At 35.7% G+C, this 18,665-nt stretch overlaps 1 protein-coding gene across 1 annotated transcript in view; it reads right to left on the minus strand.

Annotated features, from left to right (window-relative positions):
• The window catches only part of CDKL5 (cyclin dependent kinase like 5), a 169,088-nt gene that overhangs the window by 86,900 nt on the left and 63,523 nt on the right, over positions 1-18,665 (minus strand). Inside the window, exon 3 of the mRNA XM_040266544.1 lies at positions 17,670-17,704. Within this exon, the coding sequence (XP_040122478.1) occupies positions 17,670-17,704 (35 nt within the window). The remainder of the gene's footprint in view (positions 1-17,669; positions 17,705-18,665) is intronic.

The raw sequence follows: 18,665 nt of genomic DNA on the forward strand, positions 1-18,665 counted from the left end.
TATTCATCATGTCAGGCTGACTCAACTGCTGTTCCCAGTAGCAGGATTCTGAAAACCAAAGGACTGAGAGCCATACCTTCCCTATAGCTGTGAACCCTGTCAAGGAGTTGGCCTAAAGCACTCTAGTAACTCATGCTGCCTGTTCACTGTTCTTTCCCTTAAAAGCGAAGTAGGTATGCCAAGTGACTGCACTCCTTAGAAGATGAAGTAAAATGAAAAAGCACTCAGAACTGTCTAAAGCTTACAAGTCTGTTACTCTTTGGTACCTTCCTCATTTTTTCCCCTAACGAAACGCAATTGCTGATACCTGATAAAAACTGATGTGGATTCACTTTCCATACATGGTGAGTAAATATTCTTACATAAGAATGTACATATATCAATAACGTGTCAAGTTACATAAACAGGGGAACAAAACAGACACATTTAAATATCTCCAATTCCAGAATAAGGCAATCTTCAAAGATTAAAACTCAAGCACAAAAACTGAATTAAAAATGTACATGTATATATTGGCTGATTCATTTTTAGATGTATCAGGCCATCATCTCCAGATAATGATATTCGTCCCAGCATTATTTATGAGTGCCTAGTAGGTGTCACATATGATAATGGGCACTGGTTCCTACTATGAGTCCTTCAGAGCTCACAATCTACTAGGGGGAACAGATCAGCAAAAGCACAGTAATTTATTATCACAATTAATTGACTGTAAGATAAATAATTATTTTATTTACCATTCAGAAAGCAATCAGGGCATCCAAGGTAAGATATGCCCCAATTTCAGAACTGGGGGGGGGGATGTATACTTAGAATCAAAGAAAAAGGTTTAGTAAATGAATATACAAGTACAAATTTAAGTAAGTGTCAAGAAGAAACAAACAGGCACCGACAGAGATTAGCACAATGAAATCCAGATCAGAATGTACAGAGTCAGCCAAGCACAGACTGGAAAAACTGCTGCGTGTGAAGAAGCAGCACAGGCAAAAATTTGAAGAGGGAAGGACTCACTGTATTCAAGGAGCTCAAAGGCAGGCAGTATGGTTACCAGGTAGTAGAGAGAGGTAGCAGAATACGACAAAGGAGGCTACCTCAGGCATCAGCAGAGAATCCCAGAGGCAGAAAGTCAAATCACATTGTGAGGCCGGGGCAAGACTGAGGCCATCAGAGAAAGTAGTAATGGCGGTTGGGGGAGCTCTAGGGGACGGTAGGAGAGTTGAGGGAGGAAACAGGATGCAATTGAGGGATATACAAATCAGTACAGAGATAAGGGCTCTGGGTAATGGATGACCAGTGAATTTTGGTGGTGTCAAAAGATGTCAGGAATCATGGGTCTGATCCTGAGAGTCTCTGGAAAGGGGAAGGCAATCTGTACCAGTGCTGTGGTCCTGAATGCTGTGGTACATAAAGGGGCATTTTATAAGGATAGCTGCCATTCCAGTCAGCAGAGAGTAGACCAGCAAGATCAGAACCAAAAAGAGGAGCTGCTACTCTCCTCATCTGGGAACTGAAGTCAGGTCTCTGCCAACAGGGGCCTCAATTTAAATACTTATCTACTGAATGTGGACCATTATCTTCCTTTCAATTGTTAGCACGTGGAAGCTTTTTTGTAAAGACTACAATACTGATACACTGTGTTCAATCTTCCTGGTTTCTTCTAAGATACTGTTTTAATATATCAAGAGCTTTTAAAAGAATTTCAGGAGCAGCAATTCTGATACCACCCAACAAAGTGGTGTCAGTAGGTGGAACCTGCATGGGGCACAACATACACCTGCCAAGCCACTACTGAAGACCTTCTATTCTTTCTCCACTTCCTCCTGACAGTCCTCTTTCTTTATAAGTAATGTCTCTGAGGAAAAAGCCTAAGGAGAAGTTTCTGCCTCTAATTCAGAACATGCCAAACAAACAGATCTTACCTTAAAACGAAGGACCACAGCTAACTGATTATCACATAGCAAAAATAACTATTTTCAACCAAATTATTTCAATATAGCACTGCCTCATCATTTTTAAAACAAACTTTATTTTGGGGCTCCAAAATCACTGCGGATGGTGATTGTAGCCATGAAATTAAAAGACACTTGCTCCTTGGAAGGAAACTTATGACCAACCTAGACAGCATATTAAAAAGCAGAGACATTACTTTGCCAACAAAGGTCCATCTAGTCAAGGCTATGGTTTTTCCAGTAGTCATGTATGGATGTGAGAGTTGAACTATAAAGAAAGTTGAGCACTGAAGAATTGATGCTTTTGAACTATGGTACTGGAGAAGACTCTTGAGAGTCCCTTGGACTGCAAGAAGATCGTCAATCCTTAAGCAAATCAGTTCTGAATATTCAGTGGAAGGACTGATGTTGAAGCTGAAACTCCAATACTTTGGCCACCTGATGCGAAGAACTGACTCATCTGAAAAGACCTTGATGCTGGGAAAGGCTGGAGAAGAAGGGGACGACACAGGATAAGATAGTTGGATGGCATCACTGACTCAATGCACATGAGTTTGAGCAAGCTCTGGGAGTTGGTGATGGACAGGGAGGCCTGGCGTGCTGCAGGGGCCACAAAGAGTCGGACACAACTGAGCAACTGAACTGAACTAAACTTATTTAGTATATTAACATAACATTCATAATATTTATATTTTAATTTTCCCTCTTTAAAAAATTAAATAATTATGTAAATTGGCAATAAAATTGCAGATATTACTGTTTGGGAAATGGAAAAAAAAATAATTAAAAAATTATTCCCAAAGGTAAATGTTCATTTCAAACAATTAGAATTAACAGAGGAAAACATTTCTTAAAGTAAACATAATATGAATTTGCCAATTAATGAGCCATCTTAAATACCATGCAGCTTACTTGTTTCTTGGTTTAACGGCTGTTCCTCACAGTAGATTCAGTGAGAAAAATAAAACTTAAAATGAAACCTAAGAAGGTGTGCAAGGTTAATGCATTTTACAATGTCAACCACTCAAAGTTGGTTACAACTGTTCTCCAAGGATAAGAACTGAAGCCTCCCAAAATGTAATTTTTTAGCAAGTAATCAAATTATAAGATTTAAAAGCATACCCAGTGCTTTCTCAGTTGCTTAAATAATACATTTTAGCCAAACTGTCCTCTATCAGACAGACTCTGGAAGTAATCCTATTAAGCTAAAATCACCAAGATGTATAGTTCATAGTTAATACATTCTTCAAGGTTAATTGAAAATAGACCATTCACAGCATAAAAGTTGGTCATTTATTCTCATTAGTTTTTCAAATTTAACCAATGCTTAGTACCAAAGATTTCAAAATGCCTTTAAAAACTGAGTTACCTCTTCAAAAACAAGTGGGGTAAAGAAACAATAAATGAAGGTTAAAGAAAATAATCCCTGAAACTGCTTTAGCATGGTTTATAGAAGGTATCTGATAAAACAAAAAACAGTGCTGGGGAGGGAGCAGGTGCAAAAAATAAAAACTTCTAGTTAATTTAGGATGGTTATTGGGAATTTTCTAGAATGACATGAAGTTCTTAATTTTTACCAATCTTTGGCTCTGAAAAAGTTCTTACTAAGCACTTTTAAAATACACAGATCAGAGATTCAAAGGGATGAAAATAACAGAGAATGAGTCATCTAGCTAAGCAAATGGCTCATACGGAAGTTAAAAGCCTCTTGTTGAACATTATTTTAAAACTGGACAACGTGTTTCCAATTTGAAAATACAAATATAAAACTAGGTTTTAGCTCCAATACATAAAGTGCTTGGGTATTGTCATTCCTATCCTTACAACAAGAAAAAATCCAAATAAACTGCCAATCAACAACTTTTATTAGACTTATCAGAGAATTGAGGACACAGGGCAAACTGAACTACTGAAATCTGGAGAGACAGGCAAATGCAGAGAATTACATCCAAGATCAGCTTACCTGGAACAGAAGGTGTTGGAGTAATACACTAGTAAGAAAATTTAAATTGTAATTTTGACAAAAGATTATGCATGAGAACTCTTGGAGGCCCAATCTTAGGAAAGCCTCTATATGCTAATGGTTTTACCTCCAGGAACCTTACCAAGTTCTGAGTGTAAAGATCCAACAATAATCTCCTCTCCTTTTGGGTAAGAGGAAGAGAGAAGTAACCATTTTGAAATGCACCCATGGGAAAGGTAACAGTTTTGAAATAAACCTAGAAGGGTCTCCTTAACAAAGGCCCACATTCCAAGGGAAAATTTACCCAAGCCTTTTATACTGTCCTGGGAGAGAGGGAATTAGCCAAATACAGACTCCTCTAGTCTCAGTTCAATTCAGTCCCTCAGTCGTGTCCCACTCTTTGCGACCCCACGGACTGCAGCACACCAGGCTTCCCTGTCCATCATCAACTCCTGGAGTTCACCCAAACCCATGTCCATTGAGTCAGTGATGCCATCCAACCATCTCATCCTCGGTCATCCCCTTTTCCTCCTGTTCTCAATCTTTCCCAGCATCAGGGTCTTTTTCCAATGAGTCAGCTCTCCGCATCAGGTGGCCAAAGTAGTGGAGTTTCAGCTTCAACATCAGTCCTTCCAATGAACACCCAGGACTGATCTCCTTTACGATGGACTGGTTGGATCTTCTTGCAGTCCAAGGGGCTCTCAAGAGTCTTCTCCAACACCACAGTTCAAAAGCATCAATTCTTCGGCACTCAGCTTTCTTTATAGTCCAATTCTCACATCCATACATGATTAATGGAAAAACCATAGCCTTGACTAGACGGACCTTTGTTGGCGAAAGTAACGTCTCTGCTTTTTAATATGCTGCCTAGGTTGGTCATAACTTTCCTTCCAAGGAGTAAGCATCTTTTAATTTCTGCAGTGATTCTGGAGCCCCAAAAAATAAAGTCAGCCACTGTTTCCCCAACTATTTGCCATGAAGTGATGGGACCAGATGCCATGATCTTCGTTTTCTGAATGTTGAGCTTTAAGCCAACTTTTTCACTCTCCTCTTTCACTTTCATCAAGAGGCTCTTTAATTCTTCTTCACTCTCTGCCATAAGGGTGGTGTCATCTACATACCGCTAGCCTTGTCTCACCTAAAAGGAAGAAGGTTGCAGTCCAGGGCTCAGGCCCACCAAAAGACTAACATTTGGTTCTAAGATCATAAAACACTTCCCCTTCCCCACATTCTATCACTATGTCACCAAAGTGCCAGTATAATAACAACAGATTACAACAGAAAGAGTTGCAAGAAACAGATTCTATTTAAAAAGGACTTCTTAGAGAAACCCTAAGATAATGGGGGAGAAAAATTTTAAAAACAAAGAAACTAGAGGAAACTAAAAGGGAAAGGGAAAGGGAAGTCGCATAGTAGTGTCTGACTCTTCGCAACCCCATGGACTGCAGCCTACCAGGCTCCTCCGTCCACGGGATTCTCCAGGCAAGAGTACTGGAGTGGAGTACCATCACCTTCTCCGAGAGGAAACTGAAGCCTTGGCATACACACATTTAACATTAAACACAGCCTAACTCCTACCCAAATTAACATGAAACCTTACACTACGGGCGTATTTACCTCTGTTTCTATTATCCAATATGTCCTACCTGGCTTTTAAAAAACAGTAAAAAGTATGCTAGAAGGCAAGGGAAAACACTGAGGAGATTAAGCATCAAAACAAGACTTACAATGGTCACAGATTTGGGGAATAATTTCAGATAACAACTATCATTATTATCATAAGCACGCAAATGGAAAAGGGAGACAACATGCAAGAACAGATGACTAATGTAAGAATATACAACTTTAAGGAAAAAGTAAAAGGAAATGCTAACAATCAAAAACATCATAACAAAAATGAATAATACTTTTAATGGACTCATCAGTAGACTGGACACGGCCAAGGAAGCAATCAGTGAGTTTAAAGATATGTCAGAGAAATTTCCCAAACTAAAATGCAAACAGAAAAAAGAATTTTAAAAAGGAGAAAAGAATATCCAAGAACTATGTGACACTTACAAAAGGTGTCACTGAAATACCAGAAGAAGGAGACAAAAGACAAGAACTATTTGAAGGAATAACTGCTGAGAATCTTCCAAAATCAATGTCTTCCAAATCAAAGACACCAAATGATACATCCAAGAAGCTTGGAACACACCAAGTAAAATAAATACCTGAAAACTCTACACCTAAACATACTGTATTCAAACTACACAAAATCAAATGCAAAGAGAAAATTATGAAAGAAGTCAGAGGGAGAAAAAAACACCTTACTTATAGAAAACAAGAAGTACATTTGACTTCTTCTCAGAAGCCAGAAAGTGAAATATTTAGTGGTGAAAGAAAAAAAAAATAAACGAATCTAGAAAGCATTCAGTGACATTATCCTTCGAAAGTGAAGGAGAAATACTTTCTCAGATAAACAAAAACTGAGGGAATTTGTCACTAGTGGACCTGCCTAGTAGAAACAGTTTTTAAAAGTTCTTCAGAGAAAGAAAACGACATAGATCAGAAAGTCAGATCCTCACAAAGAAAGAAGGAAAGAAATCATTGGAGAAGGCATAAATGAAGTTAAAAAAATCTATTTTTCTTATTCTTAATAGATACTTGTTCTAAGTAACAATGTGTGTACGAGCTCAGTCGTGTCCGTCTCTTTTCAACCCCGTAGACAGTAGTCCACCAGGCTCCTCTGTCCATGGGATTCTCCAGGCAAGAATAATGGAGTGGGCAGCCATTTCCTACTCCTCTAAGTAATAATAGTAATAGTGTATTTGCTGATTATAGCAAATGGATATGTAAAATGAAAGGTACCTCTACTATCTTAAAAGCAGATAAAGAGTTATCTGACAGTAGACTTAGACAAGTTGTAAATATACACTGTTAACTCTAGAGCAACAACTAAAAACCCTTTTAAAAAGAAATATACTGTATATGCTGAGAGGAGATAAAATAGAATCATACAAAATGGTCAACTGAAATCAGGGAAGGCAGAAAAAGGGGACCAATTATTGATTTTAGAAAAAGGAGTATAACAAATAGAAAAGTAATAAGCATGGTTCATATTAATCCAAGTGTGTGTGTATATATATATATATATATATATAATACTCACTTTAAATGTGAATGGCCAAAATACACCAATTAAAAGAGACTGTCAGAGTAGATTTTTAAAACTCACATTAAATACAAAGATACATCTAGGTTAAAAGCAAAAGGACAAAGAAAGATATACCCTGTTATTGTAGTATTAATCAAAAGAAAGCTGAAGTAGCTATATCAGTTTTAGACAAAGACTTTAGAACAAGAAAAATTAACAAGATAAAGAGGGGCATTAGAAAATGATATACTCTCCAAGAAGGCACAACAATCCTTAATATGTATGCACCAAACAAGCATCACAATATATGAGGCAAAAGACAGAACTGCAAAGAGAAATAAATCCACTATTATAGTTGGATACTTCAACATCCCCATTAGGTAACTGACAGATCCAGCAGGCCAAAAAAAAAGAAAAAAAAACGAATAAAGATAGGTGAATTGAATAGTACCATCAATCAACCAGATCTACCTGCTATTTATGTAACACTTCATCCAACAACAGCAGAATACATATGATTCTCAAGTCACATGGAATATTAATCAATATAGACCAAATTCTGCACCACAAAACACAACTTCACAAAATTCACAGAATAAAAATCATACAGAGTATACTCTCACAGCACAATGGAATTAAACTAGAAATCAGTAACAAATAGATAGCTGGAAAATCTCAAAATATTTAACTATTAAACAATACACTTCTAAATATACATAGATCAAAGAAGAAATCTAAAGAGGATTTTAAAAATATTTTTAACTAAATGAAAATCAAAATCTATATAATGCAGCAAAAGCAGGCCTTAGAGAAAAGTTTATAGTATTGTACACATATATTCTAAAAGAAAACAGGCTTAAACTTGATAACCTACACTTCTACCTTAGGAAATAAGGCAAAGAAGGACAACTTAAGACTAAAGCAAATGGATAAGAGAGTAGAACAGTAAAAATTATAGCAGTAATCAAAATTGAAAACAGGAACTCAACAGTGAAAAACGAGTGGAGACAATAGATGGTTCTTTGAAAACACTGATAAAATTGATAAACCTTTGACAAGATAACCAAAAAAAAAGAGAGAAGACAACAAATTATTAATAACAGAAATGAAAGAAGAGTCATCATTACAAATCACATGGACATTAAAAGAATAAAGGGATATTATAAATAAATTCATGCCTACATTTTTGATAACTTAGATAAGTGAACCAATTCCTTGAAAAAAACAATCAACATTTATACAAGGAAAAATAATTCTCTACAATCTCTTCCAGAAAACAAAAGTAGAAAAATACTTCAAAGAGAACTCTATGAGGCCACATGAGGGTATTACCAATCCTGAAACCAGATAAGGACATTAAAAGGCAAATTATATGAACTAGGGGCTTCCCTTGTGGCTCAGCTGGTAAAGAATCTGCCTGCAATGTGGGAGACCTGTGTTCAATCCCTGGGTTGGGAAGACCCCCTGGAGACGGGAACAGCTACCTACTCCAGTATTCTGGCCTGGAGAATTCCATGGACTGTATAGTCCATGGGGTCGCAAAGAGTCAGACAGGACTGAGCAACTTTCACTTTCACACACATGGACTAGACATAGAAATCTGCAACCAATATTATCAAATCAAATTCAGCAATGTACAAAAAGAAATACACATCTCAACCAAGTGGGATTTATCTCAGATGTGCAAGGCTGGTTCAACATCCTAAAATTAATTCATAATCAGCAGATGAAAGTCAAACCACATGATTATATCAAATGATGTAGAAAAGCATTTGACAAAACCCAATATCCATTCATGATAAATACTCTTAGCAGTCTTAGAGAGACCTTCCTCAACTTGATAAAGGACATCTGAAACAAACCTACAAGCTAAAAACATCATATTTAATGGTGAGAAACTGCATGCCTTCCCACTAAGCTCAGAAAAAGACAAGAATGTCTCTTCTCACCATTTGTATTAAACACTGTACTGGAATTCATAACTAATACAAAACAAGTAAAGGAAATAAAAGGTATACAGATTGGGAAAGAAGAAAGAAAACTATTTTGTTTGCAGATGACATGACTGATTATGAAGAAAATCCCAAAGAATCTACCCGCCCCCCACCAAAATAACACTGAAACTAATAAGCAATTCTAGCAAGTTCATATGATACAAAGCTAATATACAAAGTCAATTGCTTTCCTATATACTAGCAATGAACTGGAATTTAAAAATTAAAAACAGGACTTCCTTGGTGGTACAGTGGATAAGAATCTGCCTGCTAATGCAGGGGACACAAGTTTGATCCCTGGCCCAGGAAGATTCCACATACCCTGGGCAACTAAAGCCCGTGCACCACACCAACAGAGTACACACCTTAGGGGCTGCGAGCCACAATTGATGAGCTCTCAAGCCTAGAGCCTGTGTTCCCAACAAGAGAAGCCACCGCAACGAGAAGCCTGTGCACCATAACAAACGGTAGCCCCTGCTCATCAGAACTAGAGAAAGTTTGAGTGCAGCAAAAACCTAGCACAGCCAAAAATAAATAATGTTTTTTAAAAAATTAAAAACAATGCCATCTATATCATTACCAAAAGAAAAAATACTTAGCAATAAATCTAACAAAAGAATTATAAGACATGCATGTAAAAAACTAAATAAAACTGTTGAAAAATTAAAATGAGAAAAATGCAGAGATATTCTGTACTCATTGATTAGAAGACACAATATTGTTAAGATGTCAATTCTCAACTCAATCTACAGATTTAATGTGATCCCAGTCCAAGCAAGCTATTTTGTGGATATCCACACTGATTTAAAAGATAATACAGAAAGGAAAAAGACCTGGCATAGCCAATACAATACTTAAAAAGAACAACAAAATTGAAAGACTGACACTACCTGACTTTAAGACTTACTGTAAAGCTGCAGTAAATCAAGAGAGTATAATATTGGTGAAGAATAGACATATAGATCAATGAAACAAAACACAGATCCCAAAAACAGACTCAACACAAACACAGCTGATCTTTGATAAATAAGCAGTGACAATCCAATGGAGACTGAAGTCCTTTCAACAAATGGTTGAAATAACCTAATCAAAAATGGGCCAAGGACGTGACTTTTCTCCAAAGACTTACAAATAGCCAAGAGCACATGAAAAGATGTCCAACATCACTAATCATTAGTGTCATGCAAATCAAAACCATATTATGACACCACTATAGACTAGGATGACTGCAGTAAAAATAATAATAATAGTAAGGAAACACGTATTGGTGAAGATGTGGAGAAACTGGAACCTTTGTACAGTGCTGGCAGAAATGTAAAGTGGTACAGCCCCTGTAGAAAAGTTATGTGATTCCTCAAAAATGTTAAACACAGAATTCTCATATTATCTAGCATTTTCACTTCTTGGTATATAACCCAAAAGAACTGAAAACCAGGACTCAAACAAAACTCAATCACAAAAGTTCACAGCAACACTATTCACAATAATCAAAAGGTGAAAACAACCTAAACCTTCATCTATAGATAAATGGATAAACAAAATGTGGTATGGCCACACAATGGAATATTACTCAGTCATAAAAAAAGGAATGAAGTAATGATACAGGCTACACGGATGAATCTCAAAAACATTACACTAAGTGAAAGAAGTCAAATTCAAATGGCCACAAATTGTATGTGATTCCCTTTATATGAAATATCCAGAATAGGTAAATCTTTAGAGACAGAAAGCAGATTCGTGTTTGCCAGAGACAGAGAAAGTGAGAAACAGTGAGTACTTTATGGGTACAGGGTTTTTCTAGGGGGTGATAAAGTGTTTTGAAACTTGATAGAGGTAGTGATTGTATGATATTGTGAATATACTGAATGCTACTGAGCTGTGCACTTTAAAATGGTTGGTTTTATATTATGTGAATTTTACTTCCATTTTTTAAAAAGGTCACAACATTGTAAATCAACTGTATGTCAATTAAAAAATATAAGGGCCTATGTGGTTTACTTCCTGGCTCAAGCACCTACTAACTTGCATGGTTTTTAGGAAATTAACCTATTTGAGCATCAGTTTCCTCCATTTTAAAGGAAGGTAATTCTTTCTAACTTTTATAGCTGTTATGAGGATCTAAAGAGTAATGAAAATAAAACACCAAGCCCAGCACAATGCCTGGAAGTTAAGAGATACTTGAAACAGAGATTATTACTATTGCTTCTTCTCATTTATGGTCACTTGAATTATACAATATTAGGAAGTTATCTCAAGTTTCTTTGCCTGTAAAGAATTTTCCTCTTCATATTTGTGAGAATGTCTGTCTCATGAACTCAAGTTACCTTTCATAGTCTCGGTGAAGACTGTTTTCTTCTTTGTATTCACCTCTGAATGAAAAGAGAGCTATTCAGGCCAGTGATGAAACACAGTCAGAGTGAAGAGACTGCATGTGTCTCTGTATGCCCAGTTCCTAGAAAGTCCAATTCTCCATTCTGATACTTGATCATGAAAGAGGGAACCAATATAAAACTTCCTACTTAACCAGCCAAAAGATTTACTCAAGCTCAGCTCAAGGGAAAAATAATTTTCAGTGGAAGTTCCACACTTTATTAACTCTATTCCTCAGACTCCAAGAGCACCAAGGGCAAAGAGACAAAAAGAAATTGAGATTGTTGGCCCACTGAGGCCACTGTTCTGCTTCCACTGTATTCTCCTAGTTAGGGCTTGCTCAGCATGAGAGTCAGCAAACTTCTGTTCAGGAAGGGTCACAAAATAAATACACTATTTTAGACTTTGTATGTCATACGGTCTCTGTTGAAACTACTCTGTCATTTTAGTGGAAAAGCATCCATAGAAAAAACGTTAAGTGAATGAGCATGGCTAGGTTCCATAAAATAAGTGGCAGGCCAGATTTGGCCCACAGGCACTCAATAGATTTTTCCTAAAAAGATATTTGGTTGAATTTTACTTTACAATATCATGCCTTGAACACAGTGCTTTAAGTAGAAGTAGAAAGCTTTTTTTTTTTTATTAAAATACTTTAACATAGGGAACAAACCTTTTTTTTAACCTTTACATTAAAAAATAGTAAAGCTCAAAAGCACTGTAGAATATGAACTATAGCTTCTAATATTCATGGGTGGATTATTTTTATATAAAAATAGATTCCCATGCACTATTTTCAAGTTACTGATTCCAACAACTCATCAAGAGTTATGATGAACTATTTAAAAGTATCCACTATATGGGCGTTTGTTGATCAGCTACTTTTCTTATATTGCCAATGTCTATATATTTTGGGCTTATGTAGAAAAATGACTGACACTCATTTTTTGGTCCCTGAAGCTTTAAAGTCACATTAAAGAACCAGTTAAATCCCTTAAGCATAGACATTTATCAAAGACTAATGAAATTACTCATCTTAAGAAGGTATAGAAAGAATGTTCTCTTACAGAAGGGAATAATTATGTTTTTATGACTGGCAGAAGAGGGAACTTTAAAGTCTACCTTGTGCTCCAGCCAACTCATCCTCTAGATTGGGGGGCTGTGGATGGGAGGAGGGATGAACATTTAGGAACTGAGTTACTATAAGAAGGATGAATGAGGTAAAGTCTGTATAGACAATGCCTGCAGAGCCAGCAGTAGGGCTAATTCCAATATGACCATTCTCTTATCTCATTTACTAAGAGCAAACAAAAAACAAAATCCAGATTAAGATGAAAAGGATAAATGCAGCCAGGAAACCTACAAAAGCCTCAGATTCTGTTTCCCTAAAGTCAGACTCATCTGGAAATTGACACAAGTCATTATTTGTTTTACTAAAAATAAGACGACAGAAACATGGGTAATTTTTTTTATCAACAGACTAGCAGAATTGAAAATGCAAAATATTATAGTACAAAGAAGTACAATTTTGATGACACTTTTGTCCTGTTCCAGAGACTGTTCTACAATTAACTGGATCAGCAACAAAAACCCAGTTAAGAAAGGAAACCACACAGAAGTATCTGTTCTACATGAGTGCCTCTGTAAGAAGAGGCAGATGTTTTACCCCATCACTGATTCCTGCTATCTTTGTTCCTGACCTGAAGTCCAGTTTAACGCAGACATCTCATTAATCTTCATAGCCTGCAGTAAATTCACATCATTTCAGAGTGCAATTATTTTTAAAAATTATGACAAAATAATTAATACTGAAATATTTCCAGCTGCTTATAATCCTTATGAAAAACCCCAAGTCTCTCTATAATCTTCTTCAAATGCTAGAAATTTTGCACACAAAAGCAAGAACCCATGTTACTTTTATTTAAGTAAGGAGGAATAAAATGACAAAGTAATTAACATAATTAATCCCATATATTCTGTTTCTCATGGCTGACTAAAAATTAAAGGAAAACATTTGCTTTATTTAATGTGGGGAAAAAACCTGAAAAATTTTAATTTTGTTCCAGTAGAGAATAACTATGGTTTTAGATGGCAACTATAAATAATTTGTTAAATTGATAATGGTTCATTGACTTTTCCTCAAGCATCTTCTTAAAACAGTTTGATTTCTAAAAAAAGTAATCAGCTTTTTGGTATAAAAACAAAATTAATGTGAAAAAGAAAAATGGAATCACTGATTCAAAAATACATATTGCTTGCTAAAAATCAAGGCTTATAACAAAAGGTAAATTTATGGCTATTAAGCAATAACAAATATCCAAAGAATGCCTTTCAGTAGGGGAAATATGGATATTCCTAACTAGAAAATATTTAATCAAATCTATTCTTCCTACTACTCTCAATCTCAATTTCTGAACTCTCACAAGAGAAGAATGATGCAATCCAGATCTTCTCTATCTACTCTCTCCTTAACCTCTTGCTATTTGGCATTAATGTATCATTTGACTTAGAGAAGTCATTAATAAATGCCATTGTTAAATGAAATGGATTTTCTCACCCCTCAATCCTTATCATCATGGATCTTTTTATGAGATTTTTATACTATTAGTGAATCCCACTTAAAAAAATCTTTTTTCCTTGCTTGCAAGAGGTCTACTTCTTCTTTCAGTAAGATCATTTAAACATGTCTTTTACTCTGCTCTGCACTCCCTCTTGGAAGGTTCATATCATTTCAGTTTCATCCCAGGCACAAGGAAGCTATTTCTGGAGTCAGATCAAACCCTGGTTTTGCCACTTGTTAGCTGCATAATCTTAGCTCTATTACACAGCCTCTCTCTGACTCAGTTTTCTCATTTATAAAGTAGGGATGGAGAGTGGGGGTTGTGGGGATTAAATGTAAAACATCAAATAGATTGCCTACCTACCACATACAGTAGATGCTCAATATGTGGTATTTACTAATATCAGGTTTGGTACTCTGCTGATATTTCATTTCTTTATTATGAAAGCCAAACTCATCTTTCCCTTCAAACTTATACACCCTTTCTAAGTTTTCCAGTCAGGTAAAACGATACCAATGCTTTTCCACTTCACCACCAATCCTTGCGATCACCTTTAATCTCTCCGCAGGGACCCGCTACTCTGCAAAAGCTCTCTTCAGTGTCTTTCCTTTTTGTTTCCCTGGTGGCTCAGATGGTAAAGCGTCTACTTTCAATGTGGGAGACCTGGGTTTGATCCCTGGGTCAGGAAGATCCCCTGGAGAAGGAAATGGCAACCCACTCCAGTACCCTTGCCTAGAAAATTCCATGGATGGAGGAGCCTGGCAGGCTACAGTCCATGGGGTCGCAGAGTGGAACATGACTGAGCGACTTCACTTTCACTTTCTCTAATTTAAGTCAAGTTTATCATTTAATATTTACAGGCTGTACCCCAATACTGGATTATTCACAGCTTTTATAACTAGTTATTCAAGAGTATATACACCTACTACTTCAAAACAAACAAAAACTTCTCATAAGTCAACTTCAGCCATAGGAAATGAACTACATGAATCAGCACTTCCGTGTCCTAGACTGGACTAGCATCAATCTCCAGCTCTCTCTATCCTCTCTCTTGCCTCAAGTTCTAATCACATCTCCCTATTTCAACTCCATTCCATTCTCCCCACTTTGTTATGAAGATGACCTCCTGGGGCTTCTGTGAAGAAAAGTGTGCTCTAAAACATACCTCCCCTCTCTTGGGCACTTTAAAGCAGACACACAAATAAAAAGAAAATAAGCAATGCACATTTGTATGGTAAAGGTCCAGATCAGAACTTTTTCCAAATGCGAGTAAAATCATAAATCCCCATAAACAGCTTAACAGTCATTGCTAAGAGTGTTCATATAAAGATAACAGAAGCTGTCAAAAAGAGTACAATTACATTTTTCTTTTTTAATTGGGTAGCATTTATTTCAGTAAATTAAGAACTGATCTTTGGCCTGGAAAAGCCCAATAAGCATTTTATTAAAAATTTTGAAAGTATGGAAAATATATGGGCATAATCACTTTATACATAATAGGCACCAAACAGAGCTTTATATCTTTTTTTTTTTAAACTAGCTGTGAGATTTCATAGATATCCATTTGTTTGATCTGAAAGGGTAAATCTTATTGGAAGCATCAAATCTTCTATTTTTGGATAGCTGGGGAAAGATTTGAAGGACTGATTCTAGCTGAAACAAGGGTATACTATAACAAGTCTAATGATTAAACAACTGCAAATTCTAGAAAAAATTCTATATGACTCTGAGATAGACACTAATTTATGCTTCAAATTTTCTATCCAGTGGTATATTTTTTGGTGCATGAAAGGAAGAAACAATACTCAGAAAGCTGGTCTGCGAGGCCCTCATTTAGTGAGGGGCAGTAAAAAGAAGTATTTTTTTTTTTAAGATGCAATCTCATTTGCAGCAATCTCACATGTGTTTTTTTTTTTTAAAAATATGCACTTCTTCTAACTCTTCAGACAGACCAAGACATACAAGAGCAAGAAAACTATGGGTTATTCATCCTTAGAACTCAAAATGCCCTGCACACGGACAAAGGAATCAGAGTTCACATTTAGAGGTGGTTTCCTGAAAGCAGTGACACTAGTTCTCATTCAGTCTCACTCTGAGTCCATCTTGCCAGCACTAATAGTGTGCATATGAGAACCAGGTACAGTTAATAACCATGTCTTAACAAGTGAGTAAATTAGATGAAAGTATAGGGAGAAAAGTCACAGGAAGAAGTGTAACAACTGAGAGAAAATACTGTTGGAAGATGTGCCATTATGTATCAGAAATCCCTGGGTTTTAAAATTCAAGGAGTAAGACTAAGAACTGAAACTTCCCTTGGCTATGTTGTATTAACAGAGCCACAGTATACAAAAAGGGGTATTATGTTCAAGAAAGACTCAAATTTAATTTGGACACTAATAACCCTGAGTAGTATCTATCCTAGAATATTTTTAAAGCTTCCTAAATTTAACTCAAGGCACCTCCCTAAAAGCATAGCACTTCACTAGACAGCTTTCTATTTGTTTAATTTCAAACTGCAGTGATATTTCTTAATTAGAAATTTAAGGGGCTAAATATATTATTTATAAATTTATTATTCTTAGTCATCCTGAATCAAGAGCCAATAGTATTCAAATAATTTTTTTAAGATTTACTGCCAGAGGTCTTAAGATAACTATTATCAATAAAACATAATTCAAATACCGAATTTCAAGAATAGAAAATTCTTTGAATTAAAGAGATATGTGATGTAAAATCCAAAATACATCAGTTGTCATGAAGCCTTAAATTCAAAGTGTTAAGTAATATTTTGTACAGTAGGGAAGAAAAAGCAAACATAAAAATTATATCTTCTTTATGTGTGTTGTCACAGATTTGAGAGTTTAAATGGCTCAGACTAAACTGCTAAGCTCATCTCAAACATGAATCATATCACTATAAAATACCAAAAAAATTTAAACCTTGGTCTTAACAAATTATGCACAAAATAGAATGAGGCCAGATATTAACATTCAGACTAGCTATGCCATAATAGAAAAATATTTAACCTAATGTTTGAAATTGTTTACAGCTTCAACACTTCCCAGGTTAAAGGTAATCTCTGAGTAAAACATGCTCAATACAGCAACACCTGTGGAATCCTGAAATAACCTCCTTGAATAACTGGTGATTATTAACCATAGTCAAATAATCTATATAATAAGACTCATTTCAAGGCTGTTCAAGGGTGACCAACAACAGCTAAGAGTCATAATCATACACTATTACTTCAAGCCCTATTTCATAACCAAACACCTATCCACTACCCTTCAAAATCTGGATTCTGACCCAATAAACAATCTTAAATTATTGGTTCTACAAGAAAAATATTGACTGCATGAAACTCCTCCTTGCTCTTAAGTTCTTGACATAAATTAAATCTGCCACTACTTTGATTTCTTCTCTACCACCTTTTCTCTCTTCCCATTAGGCAGCTTTCCATCCACATATAGGTCAGTTGAAAAAAACAGCACATGAGTATAAAGAACTAATGACTATCCAATCATGATAAAGCCTACCCAAAGTAGTCTCTTTTTTCAGGTTCTCATAGTAATTCTTCTTTAAGCATCACCATCATCATAAACAGACATTTTTAATTATATGCCCACATGCACAGAATACATTAGTTTCAAAAATGTTAAACACACACAGATATTTTCTTTTTAAAAACCATGTACTTGCCTTATGCCTGCATTTAAGTACAACTCCATAGGCTCCTATAATAAAAAGAAGTGAACAATTAGGGACACATATACAAAGTACAGCTCTTGGAAAAAATCAAAGTTCTATTATATTTACAGTGGCTATCAAAATATGGAATAACAGTGATTCCTAAAATGATAATATTCTGCAGTGATAATGGAATGAGCCATATACAAAGAAAGCATGAATATTTCTCATATATTTTTTATAAACCAAGAGTATAAGCAACTCATTTCCCCAACAAGCATGTACTTTTTAATGTTTTTCTTTTTAAGGAAAATTTTACTTGAGATGTTGAAAATTTTCTAGAGATGCAATTTGGACCTAATAACTTTAAGAGTCAATTAAAATTACCTCAAAAGATTCTAGGGAACTCAAAATTTAAGAGCTAATGGTTTCACAAGGGTAGGCTCAAGCATGGAGCCTATCAAATATGTTCTCTCCTAGGAGACAATTAAATTCTCTTCTAGGATATTAGAATGTATTCTCTGACTCACAAAATAGTACAGGTCTCACCTCAGCATTCCAATTAATAACTAGTAGAGTTGCTATATTTTTGCCATAAATACTAAGTTCAATGGCACCAGCATAAGTAGTCCAAGGATCTCTGACCATCTGTAGCTAAGCACTCCCACTTTATTTGATATATTTCAAATGAGACACATCACTACCTTTTGGGTTACTTATCCTATTAATCAGCCAATAAACTATTTCCTTAAACCCAGAACACAGAGTTGACAGCAAGGAAATTGAGGCAAAAGTTATAATGTGAAAAAATCTAATCAGGAGAATCAAAATGTAATATACGATAACTGAAGTTGGTAGAAATGATTGACGTTTACAGACAGGCAAAGCCTGTGTTTGCGTCTGAGAAGAAGACTTCAGGGAAATGAAATTGGAAAATGTGTCTGCAACAGAAACTGGGGAACCAGAATAAGTATCCTTCAATTGGTCGAGATGGATGAATCTTATTAT

This window comes from Oryx dammah, unplaced genomic scaffold, assembly GCF_014754425.2.
Source record: "Oryx dammah isolate SB20612 unplaced genomic scaffold, SCBI_Odam_1.1 HiC_scaffold_23, whole genome shotgun sequence".
Taxonomy (NCBI): domain Eukaryota; kingdom Metazoa; phylum Chordata; class Mammalia; order Artiodactyla; family Bovidae; genus Oryx; species Oryx dammah.